General features: G+C 40.5%; 1 protein-coding gene across 2 annotated transcripts in view; it reads right to left on the bottom strand.

Annotated features, from left to right (window-relative positions):
* Nucleotides 1-10324: 10324 nt before the first annotated feature.
* LOC126198893 (uncharacterized) overlaps nucleotides 10325-15625 on the bottom strand; it is a 48348-nt gene continuing 43047 nt past the window's right edge. The window contains exon 2 of one of the 2 annotated variants that reach the window (XM_049935511.1): nucleotides 10325-12682. In XM_049935511.1, the coding sequence (XP_049791468.1) occupies nucleotides 10590-12682 (2093 nt within the window). In that variant the 3' untranslated portion in view covers nucleotides 10325-10589. The remainder of the gene's footprint in view (nucleotides 12683-15625) is intronic. The other variant, XM_049935509.1, reaches the window with a different exon arrangement.

The following is a 15625-nucleotide window of genomic DNA, read 5'->3' as shown; positions in this document are numbered from 1 at the left end:
TGCCGTTACTCCTTCTTTGTTTTTGAGCATGAGGGTTGGTGGTGTAAAGGTTTTGGTTTTTTCCCTAAATGTTCTATAGTATTGCCGTGAGTTGTTTTTGGCAAAGCTATCTTCTATTTGGTCCAGCAGTCCGTGATGATACTTTCTTTTGCTATTTCTTAACGTTCTTTGAGTTATTTTCCTTTGTTGGGTCAGCGTTGCAAAATTTTCGTCAGTTTTGTTATTTTGGATTTTCTTCCACGCTTCATGTCTCTTGTCGACTGCCTCCTCACACACTCTGTCCCACCACTGGTGTTTTTTTCTCTTTTCGGGTTGTGCTATTTCTGCGGCTATTGTTTTCAACTTCTCTGTCAGTTCTTCCAGTTCCGTGTCTGATTGGACTGTGTTTGTTTTCATTGCGTATTGTGTGTTGTTTTGTATTTTTGCTTGGTCGTGGGTTCGTCTCAACCGGTTGGTTCTTTTTTCCTTTTTTCCAGCCGGTGTTATCTTGATTTTTATTTTGGACAGGTAGTGATCAGAGCCCAGGTCCTTTCCCCTCAGAACTTTAACGTTGTAGATTTCTCTGTGATGGTCTTTGTCCATACAGACATGGTCAAGTTGGTATTCGCCCTTTTTCCAATCAGTGTGTTTCCACGTTTTCTTCTTGTGTGGTCTTCTTTTGAATCTGGTCGATTTAATCACCATTCTGTGTTCTCTGCAAATTTCTATCAATCTTCTGCCATTCGTGCTAGTTTTCTTTTGTGCCGGCCAGTCCCCAACAATGTTCCTGAACCTTTTCTCTCTTCCTATCTGCGCATTGAAGTCTCCCATTACGATTTTAGTGTGGTTTGATGGAACATTAGTGAGGACTTGGTCTAGCAGATTCCAGAATCCCTCTACATGTTTCGGGTCAGTTCTGTTCTTCTCGTTTGTGGGTGCGTGCACGTTGACTAACGTGTACGTCTTGTTTGCGGACCTGATGGTCAGAGTTGCTATTCTATGCCATTTACTGTACAGAATTTTATATATTGTGTTTTCTCAAAATTTAGTGCGAGTCCATTTGTGGAGAACCACTTAATAATTATTTGAAAGATATTATTTAGAATTTCCTTAGCTGATTCTTGTTTGTTGGGTGTGATTACTATACTTGTATCATCAGTAAAAAAGAACTAGCTTTGCATCTTCATGAATACAGAGTGGCAACTCATTAATACATCAACCTTCTGCATTCTTCCAGTTAAATATGAATTAAACCATTTCTGCACTGTCCCACTCTTACAGCAATACTTAAGCTTATCTAGACAAATTTCATAATTCACACAATCAAAAGCCTTTGAGAGATCACAAAATAGCCCAATGGGTGATGTCCGCTTATTCGATGAATTTAATATTTGATCAGTGAAAGCATATACAGCATTTTTTGTTGAAAAGCCTTTCTGAAAACCAAATTGACATTTATATGAAGATGATATCTGTTCTTTCAGACATGTCAGAAAGAACAAATATCATCTTCATATAGATAAGGCTTACCGGCCAGTGATCTTCTTCAGTGCGGATGCACTCACATTGCCCGAACTCTTACAGGTATCGGTAGATTGACTGCCACGAGTAATGAGTATAGTGGGCAGGGGAACTACAAATGTAGTGTGTGGACAGTAAGTTGAAAATGTGGGTCTCACAGGGAGCATGCCAGAGGTAAGTCCCTGCAGTCGCACTATCCTCTGTGTTCTCAGGGGCTCAGATGGATAAAGCGTCTCCCATGTAAGCGGGAGATCCCGGGTTTGAGTCCCAGTCAGGGCACACATTTTCAACTGTCCCCGTTGATATTTATCAGTGCCTGTAAGCAGCGAAAAGGTCTGGATTTCATTGTAATTTGCAACTGACATTTTATTAGTACTTCATTTTTACAAATATGTGACACTACTCTTGAATACATTACTTTTTCAAGAATTTTGGATAAATCTGTCAGAAGGGAGACTGGGCGGTAGTTGTTTGCATAAGACCTATCCCTTTTTATGCAAAGGTGTAACAATAGCAATTTCAGTCTATCTGGAAAAATGCCCTGTTTCAGTGAGCTACTACAAATGTGGCTGAGAACCCTACTTGTCTGTTGGGAACAAGCTTTTAGTACTCTGTTGGAAATGCCATCAGTTCCACGTGAGCTTTTACTTTTGAGTTTATTATTTTCCTAATCACAGCAGGAGAGGTGGGTTGAATTTCAGTTTTATCAAACTACATAAGTATTGACTCTTCCATATATTGCCTTGCATTTTATAATGTATAGCTGGATCCTATTTTCTCTAAAACACTTAAAAATGATTATTAAACATGTTTTCTACTTCTGACTTCCTGTTAACAAACTTTTCATTGAGTTTGATAGAAATACAGTCTTCCTGTACTTTCTGTTGCCTTGTTTCCTTTTTAACAATATCCCCAGATGTGATAATTTCAGGCTACTGCACATACTTCTGGACTTTTCAATAACTTTCTTAATACAGTACAGTAGTTTTTACAGCATTTCACTGTTTCTGGTCATTATTCTTCCTAGTTATAAGACACAGTTCCCTTTTCTGTTTACATGTTATTTTTATCCCTTTAGTAAGCTGCGGCTCTTTAAATGGTTTCTTACAATTATACTTCACTGTTTTCTTAGGGAAGCTGTTTTCAAATACACTCACAAAGGTATCATGAAATAGGTTAACTTCTAAATTAGCATCAGGTTCTCTCTCTCTCAGAATGTTACTTATGCAGTCTACATGTTACAAAGTATGTGCCAACTGTTTTCAACTTAATTAAAAGTGTAAGTTGTAACAAGATAGCTATTAAAGAAGTAACTATTTTTACTGTATGCCAGTGTCAACAAAGAGTAACTTTACAAATATATATGGTACCTATTCTGAAGAAAGTATTGTCAAAACACCCCAATATAGTTTGACGAAGGATTTGGGAAGAGTATAAAGTGCAAAAGAATCAACTTATTACACAAATATGTTTTCAGTATTTCATTTCAGATACTCCATCCTTCCAAACAATGCTAACAACCTGTGTCCTTTCACTGCAGAATGATCCTCTTGTGGCCTAGTTGTGTTCTTCAGTACTGCCTTTGAAACATTTAGTCCATGGGAAATAACAAAGAGTGCTTCAGGTACTTCAAACCACAAAATACTCTGTATTCCACTGTCACCATGTAGAAATTGTAAGTCATGCAGTGAGCTGATAGGTCTCAATGAAGTCTGCAAAAGATTGTTTCACAGTCCGAGATATGCTTGAAATGTTAAGAGAGTTTGAGATAGTCTGCACTTGAGCTGTTTGCACAATGGCACTCTTTACTTTTCAAGGGGCAGGTACGTTGGCATCTCCGCAGTTTCGTGAAACATCCTGAATTCGGTTGGCTGAATAGTATCCAGCCAACCTTGCTGGAAATTTATGTGTCTGCCTTCTTTTAAGGGCTTTCCCAGTACATAAACAGGTTCAGAGTGGAAAGTGGTCACTGGAAAACACATCTTCATCCTCTTCCCACAGGCCAGCAGCAGCCACGACAGATGTGTGAAAGAACATGTCGACTGAGGTCAAAACTCCTTATGACATACTGAATGCATATCATACCTGTGCTCAAAAGGCACATATACTCTCACTATTCAAGTATTAGGGCAAGTGGAATTAGGATCCCAAGTACAAAATGTGAATTTACTGTTCAAAGACTTTTTAAGGACAAAAAGTTGAAAGAATGTTATGTATACCGGGTGACCCACATAAACGTTTCAGCACAGATATCTCTGGAACCACAACGGATATTGAAAAATGACTTTAGTGAGTGTGAATGTGAGGTAGAGGCTCATGAAACTAAATACCATGAGACATTCTGAAATATACGCAAATATTTCAACACAAACTTATGTTTTCCTTAAATGGACATTCCATATTATTTCTTACACAATCAATAATGTGAAAAATCACAAAAAGAATGGCATTGGTTGCATAGAAATACATCAGTTGCATCTCTAGGAACTGCAGAGTGAAGTTGACCCTTGAAATAAACCAAACACGCTGCTACTGCACATTCCAAGATGCATGTTTGAACCACATACTGCTCATGATTGTGATATGATTGACGTTTGCAATCGTACTTTCACTGTTATCATGCGGACCGGAAGAAATAATAGCGTTTCATGTCACAAACATTGATATTTACGTAACAGTTAAAATCTTGTTTTTTTATTTATCCATGTACACACTACAGAACAGAACCTGTCAGTGTATTGAACCAACAATTCCTAAATCGATGGATAGGATGGGGCAGTCCTGTTCAGAGGTTTCCAGTGCGGTCACTGGACCTTACCGCCATGAACTTTTTTGCCTGGGAACATGTGAAAAATATGGTGTATCAGAAGATTCAAACAACAATGGACAACATGAAAGCCTGTATTACCTCTGCATGTGCCGCAGTAAAACCAGAAACACTGACATCAGTGAGTTGATCGGCATTGGAGGGTGCAATGATGTTGCCATGTAAATGACAATCTCTTCAAACTTACAATACAGCGCTCTGCTGTGAGAAATGTCGCTGCATACCAGTGCACATTCTGTGTGACTCTGAGGAGATGTATGTTTGTTTTGTAGGTACTGTAGTACATTTATGTTTTTCAAGTGCAAACGTTTATTCTAATGTAAGAAATGAAAATTTTCGGTAACATGTCCTGTAATTATTGTGTACCATTACGTAATTGATGTACAAATACAACTATCATTTACCCCTCTGTTGGAGCCTTGGTCAGCCATGAATTATATTTACTCTGGCAAGTAATATTTGGTACTTCGTTACCATTATGTCCATTTTAGTACTGTAGTAAAGATAAGTAAAGTACAAATGAGTAAAACCTTTTCTTATTTTTCATTGTGCGTGACTGGACATTTGTACTGTTTCCCGTAAATAGCAATAAGTACAGTGTTTATTGAATAATAGTACAAGAATTACATCACAATTACGGGCAATGTGGGGTTCACGCTTGAATCTCAGGATGTGCAACAGCAGTGTGTTTCATTTATTTCAAATGTCAGCATTGCTTTGCAATTTCTCAATATGTAACTGATGTATTGTGATGCAACCAACACTTTTCTTTTTAAGATTTTTCACATTACTGATTGCATAAGAAATAATACAGGGTATCCATTTAAACTCCCCATGAACCATGGACCTTGCCGTTGGTGGGGAAGCTTGTGTGCCTCAACAACACAGATAGCCGTACTGTAGGTGCAACCACAACGGAGGGGTACTTGTTGAGAGGCCAGAAAAATGTGTGGTTCCTGAAGAGGGGCAGCAGCCTTTCCAGTAGATGCAGGGGCAACAGTCTGGATGATTGACTGATCTGGCCTTGTAACACTAACCAAAACAGCTTTGCTGTGCTGGTACTGTGAACGGCTGAAAGCAAGGGGAAACTACAGCCGTAATTTTTCCCGAGGGCGTGCAGCTTTACTGTATGATTAAATTATGATGGCGTCCTCTTGGGTAAAATATTCCGGAGGTAAAATAGTCCTCCATTCGGATCTCCGGGCTGGGACTACTCAGGAGGACGTCATTATCAGGAGAAAGAAAACTGGCATTCCACGGATAGGAGCGTGGAATGTCAGATCCCTTAATCGGGCAGGTAGGTTACAAAATTTAAAAAGGGAAATGGATAGGTTAAAGTCACATATAGTGCGAATTGGTGAAGTTCGGTGGCAGGAGGAACAAGACTTTTGGTCAGGCGAATACAGGGTTATAAATACAAAATCAAATAGGAGTAATGCAGGAGTAGGTTTAATGATGAATAAAAAAATAGGAGTGCGGGTAAGCTACTACAAACAGCATTGTGAATGCATTATTGTAGCCAAGATAGACACGAAGCCCACGCCTACTACAGTAGTACAAATTTATATGCCTGCTAGCTCTGCAGATGATGAAGAAATTGATGAAATGTATGATGAGATAAAATAAATTATTCAGGTAGTGAAGGGAGACAAAAATTTAAGTCATGGGTGACTGGAATTCGACAGTAGAAAGGGAAGAGAAGGAAACGTAGTAGGTGAATATGGATTGGGGCTAAGAAATGAAAGAGGAAGCCGCCTGGTAGAATTTTGCACAGAGCATAACTTAATCATAGCTAACACTTGGTTCAAGAATCATGAAAAAAGGTTGTATACATGGAAGAAACCTGGAAGATTTCAGATAGAATATATAATGGTAAGACAGAGATTTAGGAACCAGGTCTTAAATTGTAAGATATTTCCAGGGGCAGATGTGGACTCTGACCACAATCTGTTGGTTATGAACTGTAGATTAAAACTGAAGAAACTGCAAAAAGGTGGGAATTTAAGGAGATGGGACCTGGATAAACTGAAAGAACCAGAGGTTGTACAGAGTTTCAGGGAGAGCATAAGGGAACAACTGACAGGAATGGGGGAAAGAAATACAGTAGAAGAAGAATGGGTAGCTTTGAGGAATGAAGTAGTGAAGGCAGCAGAGGATCAAGTAGGTAAGACGACGAGGGCTAATAGAAATCCTTGGGTAACAGAAGAAATATTGAATTTAATTGATGAAAGGAGAAAATATAAAAATGCAGTAAATGAAGCAGGCAAAAGGGAATACAAACGTCTCAAAAATGAGATCGACAGAAAGTGCAAAATGGCTAAGCAGGGATGGCTAGAGGACAAATGTAAGGATGTAGAGGCTTGTCTCACTAGGGGTAAGATAGATACTGCCTACAGGAAAATTTAAAGAGACCTTTGGAGAGAAGAGAACCACTTGTATGAATATCAAGAGCTCAGATGGCAACCCAGTTCTAAGCAAAGAAGGGAAGGCAGAAAGGTGGAAGGAGTATATAGAGGGTTTATACAAGGGCGATGTACTTGAGGACAATATTATGGAAATGGAAGAGGATGTAGATGAAGATGAAATGGGAGATAAGATACTGCGTGAAGAGTTTGACAGAGCACTGAAAGACCTGAGTCGAAACAAGGCCCCGGGAGTAGACAACATTCCATTAGAACTACTGATGGCCTTGGGAGAGCCAGTCATGACAAAACTGTACCATCTGGTGAGCAAGATGTACGAGACAGGCGAAGTACCCACAGACTTCAAGAAGAATATAATAATTCCAATACCAAAGAAAGCAGGTGTTGACAGATGTGAAAATTACCGAACCATCAGTTTAATAAGTCACAGCTGCAAAATACTAACGCGAATTCTTTACAGACGAATGGAAAACCGGTAGAAGCGGACCTTGGGGAAGATCAGTTTGGATTCTGTAGAAATGTTGGAACACGTGAGGCAATACTAACCTTACGACTTATCTTAGAAGAAAGATTAAGAAAAGGCAAACCTACGTTTCTAGCATTTGTAGACTTAGAGAAAGCTTTTGACAACGTTAACTGGAATACTCTCTTTCAAATTCTGAAGGTGGCAGGGGTAAAATACAGGGAGCGAAAGGCTATTTACAATTTGTACAGAAACCAGATGGCAGTTATAAGAGTCGAGGGGCATGAAAGGGAAGCAGTGGTTGGGAAGGGAGTGAGACAGGGTTGTAGCCTCTCCCCGATGTTATTCAATCTGTATATTGAGCAAGCAGTAAAGGAAACAAAAGAAAAATTCGGAGTAGGTATTAAAATTCATGGAGAAGAAGTAAAAACTTTGAGGTTCGCCGATGACATTGTAATTCTGTCAGAGACAGCAAAGGACTTGGAAGAGCAGTTGAACGGAATGGGCAGTGTCTTGAAAGGAGGATATAAGATGAACATCAACAAAAGCAAAACGAGGATAATGGAATGTAGTCAAATTAAATCGGGTGATGCTGAGGGGATTAGATTAGGAAATGAGACACTGAAAGTAGTAAAGGAGTTTTGCTATTTAGGGAGTAAAATAACTGATGACGGTCGAAGTAGAGATGATATAAAATGTAGCCTGGCAATGGCAAGGAAAGCGTTTCTGAAGAAGAGAAATTTGTTAACATCGAGTATAGATTTAAGTGTCAGGAAGTCGTTTCTGAAAGTATTTGTATGGAGTGTAGCCATGTATGGAAGTGAAACATGGACGATAACCAGTTTGGACAAGAAGAGAATAGAAGCTTTCGAAATGTGGTGCTACAGAAGACTGCTGAAGATAAGGTGGGTAGATCACGTAACTAATGAGGAGGTATTGAATAGGATTGGGGAGAAGAGAAGTTTGTGGCACAACTTGACTAGAAGAAGGGATCGGTTGGTAGGACATGTTTTGAGGCATCAAGGGATCACAAATTTAGCATTGGAGGGCAGCGTGGAGGGTAAAAATCGTAGAGGGAGACCAAGAGATCAATACACTAAGCAGATTCAGAAGGATGTAGGTTGCAGTAGGTACTGGGAGATGAAGAAGCTTGCTCAGGATAGAGTAGCATGGAGAGCTGCATCAAACCAGTCTCAGGACTGAAGACCACAACAACAACAACAACAACAAGAAGAGAATAGAAGCTTTCGAAATGTGGTGCTACAGAAGAATGCTGAAGATTAGATGGGTAGATCACGTAACTAATGAGGAGATATTAAATAGAATTGGGGAGAAGAGGAGTTTGTGGCACAACTTGACTAGAAGAAGGGATCGGTTGGTAGGACATGTTCTGAGGCATCAAGGGATCACCAATTTAGTATTGGAGGGCAGCGTGGAGGGTAAAAATCGTAGAGGGAGACCAAGAGATGAGTACACTAAGCAAATTCAGGAGGATGTAGGCTGCAGTAGGTACTGGGAGATGAAGAAGCTTGCACAGGATAGAGTAGCATGGAGAGCTGTATCAAACAAGTCTCAGGACTGAAGACCACAACAACAACAACATCCATTTAAAAAGCATAAGTCTGTGTTGAAAATAATATTTGTTTACATTTTAGAATATCTCATAGTATTTACATACATGAGCCCCTCCTTACATTCATACAACTAAAAATCAGTTTTCAGGATCTATTGTGGCTCCAGAGATATCTGCATTGAAATGCTTAAGTGGGACACCCTGTAATCCATGAATCTCAATACTTACGGCAGTGACTGTAACAGAAGAATTTCTGACCATTAAAATTCATAAATTAAAAGAATTTAAGTCAGTTCACGAGGTGTGCTTGGATAGTCTAATGGTTAAGCCAACTATTTCTGAAAAGTAAGGAAAGAGTTTTTGGAACAAACTCTTCCTAAGTCTTATGTATATACTGTACACAGTGACCTCAGAAGATGCAACTGCTGAAAGTTAGTAAATGAGGAACAGAATGTACAGCGTGTATAAACATAGCCATTGTATACAAGGAAAGCAAGACTTCATCCAAACAGATCTGCTGCTAACTTGGGTAAATGTAATACAACTGAGTTGTGGTACGTGCTGCAGTGACTGCATACTGAAGATACGTTCACACCGGACGAGCCAGACAGCATACAAATACATTAGAGCATCACAAAATGGCACAGACCAGTAGAGAATGGAGCAGTGTTGGTAAGTGCACAACAATATTCCAGTGTGTACTTGTCAATAAAATTGGGTAACAATAAATGACATCCAAACACAGTGCATACGAGTGAACCATTGCCTTTGATGTATTGACACTGCACAGATCTTGTTCACTGTTGCACAGAGTGGTGCTGTTTGACATTCACACCAGATGTACAGCACTATGCCAAGTCTCTTTCAGTGGGTTTGCACATCTGTGAATGGTCAGTAAAAATTATCCACAAAGCAACAACATCCATAACACCACTCTCATTATTACTTCAGTGAAATGAAATTACAAGGTACAGAAAGAAAACAGATCAAGGGAAGAATTTCAACTTTGGCTTTTGTCACACTTATTACTCTAAGTCTCTTTCCATCTCAGGAGGCAGCACAAGGAGAGCTCAGCTGATTGCACAAGATGAGATCTGGTGCTGAGGAAGTAACATATATGAACTAAATGAAACTTCCTGGAAGATCAGAGCTGTGTGTTGGACAGAGATGTGAATTCAGGAGAATGTGCTCTACCAACTGAGCTACCAAAGCATGATTTGTGACTAGTCCTTACAGCTTTACTTCCGCTGTGAGGACGAGTCTTGGGGTAGCTCAGCTGGTAGAGCACTTGCCCATGAAAGGCAAAGATCCAGAGTTTGAGTCTCACTCCAGCACACAGTTTGGATTTGCCAGGAAGTTTCATACCAGCGCACACTCCACTACAGAGTGAAAATCACTTTCTGAAAACATATGAACTAAAGTTGATCTTTTATAGACGAGACAGGAAATGTCAATGACAATTAAGATTCTGGATCTGATTAAGTGTTCTACACAGGGGATTTAATCAAAGATTTATTTTTAACATGTACAATATTTACATATCAATAACAGAAATTATATTAGTGAAGTAATACAAAGCAAAAAAGTAAAATGTATTTGAAACAATACTGTTTGTGCTATATCACAGAAGTATAAACATGTTACATTCAGGTATGTGAAAACAGTCATAAAGGTTGCATGGTGCCTGTTACATACTAACACAGCCATTCATGTCATGTAAGACAATATAAAAATCAGACTATGTTAACCATCATTAACATGTCAATATATATGTTAACAGTGTGTTACTGCTACAAAAAATATTTAAAATCTGAATTTTGAAACAGTCATATAGGCTTTGGATATCCATCTCTTTGGTTTAAAATACTTCCTTTGTTTTTGATGCTGTTTGCTATTGTTGTCATGGTATTCTTTTTCAGACTCATTTGGTGGAGGATCTGGAATTTTGCTGTATTCACTGCCAGATTTCTGACGACATGACTTTCTACCTTCAGCTCTTTGAAAATACCAGTTATTCCAGTTATTCATATCCCACTTCCCATTTCTTTTAGCTTTCCTTGCATATGCTCTTTCAAAGAGCCAATCACTTTTGTGTTCATTCTCTCTAGATTCTGCTCGTGCTCTATTCATGTCAATCACCCAATCCCCAGACATGTTGCTATGCCTGTAGTCTTCATCTTTATTCAATTTGTATATATTATGAGTATTTTTCTTTCTTGTGTCATACAGTTTGCTTTTAAAATGTTTTTCTTCTTTATAATGATATTGCTTCTTTAAATTTCTTCCTTGGTCATGATACTTTTCCTTCATTTTTTTTAAATCCTTATGTTTCCATTCATCCTTTCCATTGTTTCTTCTGGTTTCAGCAGACTTTTGCTTAGATTTTTTGTACTTTTTCTTATCATGATCTTGTTTCTTCTTCTTTTTCTCTTTTTTGATTTCACGTGTCAGTCTTTTGTCATATTTACTTAGTTTTGAATGGAGGTGGTGCTGAGTAACAAATTTATCATCAGTTTCTATCTTCGGCAAATTTTCGAAATTAGAAATCTTTCCATGTCTTTCTATAGCACTCTTCTGTGATAAAACTTCCACAGTAGGATCATCTACGACTTTTTTATGTGATGGTGTTTCAGTTGCACTATACATATTGTTTTCCTCATGAGGGCTGTTAGGATGTTTTCTATAGTGCTCCATGGGGTGTGTATTGTGGTGATAATTAATAAAAACCTCATTAATGAAATCAGAAACAGTGCAAACATTACTTCTCTCAACATTTAACACAGCACTTCCTTTTGGATTTAAAACTTCAATTACCTGCAGGGAATCCATAGCTTTTTCTAAGTGCAGTGCATGGAGGTTAACACTGCTAAAAATTTCATCAATTTTGCTTTTGTCGGTCATATGAGGACTGTTTTCCAGGACTGAATAAAGCATGTCTTTGATATACTGCAGATGTGATTTAAGTTTTGTGGTAGCTTCCATGTTTAGTAATAGTGCTGACTTAAAAATTGGAAAGCTTTGCATCAATTTCTTTGCTTCGTTTCTTATATCCCTTATGTCATCGTGATGCAATGCAAGTACAGATTCAATGATTTCCTGGACAACATCTTTCACAATATGTTTTAACATACTTTTGTTTGGATCTTCTGTACTAACAGGTGAGTCCTTGGAATCAGTGGCAGCTTGGCATCTTTCAGAAATGTGTGTAGATGTAGATATAGAAATTTTAGATGGTGACTTAGCTAGTGAACCAATCAGCTCCTCTGACAATGCACTTTTTCTTGTTTCTGCTTGGCCTCCCACCCTCACTTGTGCACTTTCTGGAATACTTGTCCTTGTCATGTGTTCATGTATTTTCTTCTTAGAAGTGCTTTCCTCTTGTGTTTTTACTTTTACACTTTCAGTGTATGCATTACTTTGTGAAGAACATCCTTTGACTGAGACAGTTTCTGTCGTTTGCGAGGCTGTGGCAGTCTGTCCCTTTCCTTGTGTAGTAATAGTTCCTCCCTCACTTTGAAGTGCTTTCTCTGGAGAGTTCATGTAGTCAATAACTTCATCTTCCTTGCAGCGATTCCGTAATAAATTACCAATTCTGTCATGAAGCTCATCATCAGAAATGTGACCATTCAGAATATCCTGCCGTAAGTCATCCAAAGATGTTTGAAAGCCTGACACCTTAGCTTCAGTATGTGGACAGGTAAGATTTAGCAAAACTGTGAGGAACACACCATAATTTTCATTAAAATGTTTCAGTTCTGTATAAGCATTACCTGTAATATGCATTATATGATTGTCATAGTTTTTCAGTGTCAGGCAAATGTGATTCTTTAGTTTGAAGTTCTCAGCTTGCAATTTCTTCACTCTTGTGCCCATGTCGTTCACCTCCTCTGAGTAACCTAAAACAAAATACTAATAATTGAAATAAATAGATCTTCAAAGGCATAGAATATAACTGCATCAAATTGTAGCAAAGGCAGTAGCAATTAGCACATGGGTGGTTTCATGTCAAATCATACAGGTGATGTCAACCCGTGGTCATGAATTTTTCTGGAAAAAATATATATTAGACCTCTATATCATAAGTGTTAAGAAATAAAGTATTTTCGTTTATCTTAATTTTTGTAAATGGTACAGTCCTTTGAAAAATGCATATTTTGTAAAGAACTCTTAAAACAGTTGACAATAAAAAAATATACCTAGTAAACCAAAAGTACTGGAGACCTGGCACATGTTTTGCATTAAAGCTCCCTCATAGTGTGTTGAAATTTATTTGACACATGCACTCTTATGGGATTCCTTTAACTTACAAATTTAAGATGAAAATACGAAATTTAAGTTAATTTTTCCACTGTTTTCCTAATTTGGAAAGCCACAGAATGCTACCTTGTCATATTACCAGACACTACTGTAGTAATTATAAATAGTATCTTCTCTACACCAGATACCTGTATTATGTAAATATTTATTACTAATAATGTGGGAAATATTTTTCTGTGTAAAAAATTTTTCAACATTCTGCATACTTCACGTCACTGAATTTCTAGAGTAAAATATGCATATTGGCACCACTGTTTCCAGCATTCTTCTGTTAATCACAAATGAATGAGAACTTGCACATAAACCATTCTGCATCAAGTTTTGTGTTTGGTTTGAACTTTCTGTTAGATACAATATCAGCCAGGAAATACAGCAGTGAAAGAGTGAAGGGTGTGTACTATGAAAAGTAGACAAAAGAAGGTGCTTAAGAAAAGTGAAAACACTTCACAGTTGTTGGAAATCTGGCAGAGGTATTGCAGAAATATATTGGTCCTCAAGTAATGGTGTTAGTATCACATCTGTTGTGCAGGAATTGTTACAATCACTACAAGAAGAAATTTAGCGACACCCCATCTGAATGATCACCATCACCTGAATGTGAAACTGAAGAAGACAGAGCAGATATTTATATTCCTGGGTGTGAAGTTGTTGATGCATTGAATGTTAGCACTTCTGCTATGTCCCCCCTTAAATGTCCAGGGAAGCTAAGAAGCACAAGAAGATAACTGCGGCAACTACTGCCCGTGACGCGCCGTGCCAATGTGCGCCTCCCGCGATCTTTCTGGTGGCTACTACACTCCTCCTCCTTCGGGGGGTGAAGCCACTGTGATCCACTGCGTCGGAAGGTGGAGCGTCGGGCAGGAGCAATGACCTCCACATCCATTGGATGGCCGGAGTCGAGGGGATCTGCCAACCCTCGAGCTGGAACCTTCGAATACGGCTGGAAGTGACCCACACGAAGAGGCCCCCGTCGTCCCACAACCGGAGCTCGGGACAGAACGGGTGACAAGCTGTCGAACTCCGGATCCCGTTCCACCTCGGGAGGGGCAAGACCCAGTGGTGGGGATGAAGGGGAAGGGACAACCACAGGTGAACTAGCCCCCTGAGAAACCGAACCTGCGTGGGGGGCCGGCTCTCGCTGGGGCATCTCGAATGATGGCGATGCCGGTGCTGGAGCTACTGGAGGCTGCCAAGGCGGAGAACCATCGCAGTGCGGCAGAGTCACAGCGGGGAGAGGAGGTAACGTCCCCTGTGAAACCAATACAGGTGCCGGCAATGGGGAAGCCGGTGTCCGAGAGGTGCCCGAACGTGGACGTAGCTGATTTTGGTGACGACGTACCACCCGATCCCCCGCCTGCAAGGTATAGAGCCGGCGGCCATTTCGGCGCAGGACCACCGCCGGTATCCAACGGGGATTGCGACCAAACCCACGGGCCCAGACCGACATACCCAGTGGAAAGCCAGGTACTTCGTTTTGTGAAGACTGGCGAGGACCAGGCCGGAGGAGGTGCAGCAGAGTCCTAGGTTGACGCCCATGGAGGAGCTCTGCGGGGCTGCGGTCGCCCATTGGTGTGGTCCGGTAAGCCGTCAAGAAAAACGTCAAGGCTTCCTCTGCAGGAAATTCGTGCACATACTTTTTCATCTGCATCTTAAATGTGCGCACCATGCGCTCGGCTTCCCCATTCGATTGTGGATGGAAGGGGGGAGAGCAAACGTGCCGAATACCGAAGCGCCTACAAAAATCCTGGAAGGTCTGCGAAATAAACTGCGGTCCATTGTCTGAGACCAGGGTGATGGGCAGACCTTCCACAGAAAAGATTTTTGCTAGTGCCTGGATTGCAACTTCTGAAGTGGTTGAGGAGCAGCGAACCACATATGGGAATCGGGAATAAGCATCAATGACAATGAGCCAAAAGCCATTGAGAAACGGGCCCGCAAAATCGATGTGAACACGTTCCCATGCTTGTGTTGCCGGCGGCCATGAAGAGAACGCTGCCCTGGGAGATGCTTGTTGGCTCGCACACTGGGAACAGGCGGCCACCAAGTGCTCAATTTCTCTGTCAATACCGGGCCAGTACACATGTCTGCGAGCCAAGGTTTTAGTACGGGAAACACCCCAGTGCCCCGCATGTAATAACGTGAGGACCTCCCTTCGTAAACCTGCAGGAACAACCACGCGAGGAGCTGTATCATCGGTAGCCAGAAGGAGAACTCCTTCCAAGACCGAGAGGCGGTCTCGTAGAAGAAAATAATTACGAAGAGGGTCCGAGGCCCGGCCTGAAGGGCTGGAGGACCACCCCTGCTGAATGAGGCGAACTACTTGCCGGAGAACCGGGTCAGCCGCCGTTTCCCTGGCGACTCGAGAACTAGTGATCGGAAAGCCATCAACTGCTTGGCGGGATGCCACATCCAAATGAAAACACATAATCTCCTCTCGATCGAACGTAGGATCCGGGCCCACCGGAAGACGGGAAAGAGCGTCGGCGTTGGCATGCTGTCCGGTAGGGCGAAAATGAATGTCA

This window comes from Schistocerca nitens, chromosome 8 (assembly GCF_023898315.1).
Source record: "Schistocerca nitens isolate TAMUIC-IGC-003100 chromosome 8, iqSchNite1.1, whole genome shotgun sequence".
In the NCBI taxonomy this organism is placed as follows: Eukaryota; Metazoa; Arthropoda; class Insecta; order Orthoptera; family Acrididae; genus Schistocerca; species Schistocerca nitens.
Note: the sequence above shows the minus strand (reverse complement) of the source record. Positions and strands in the feature narration are given on the sequence as shown.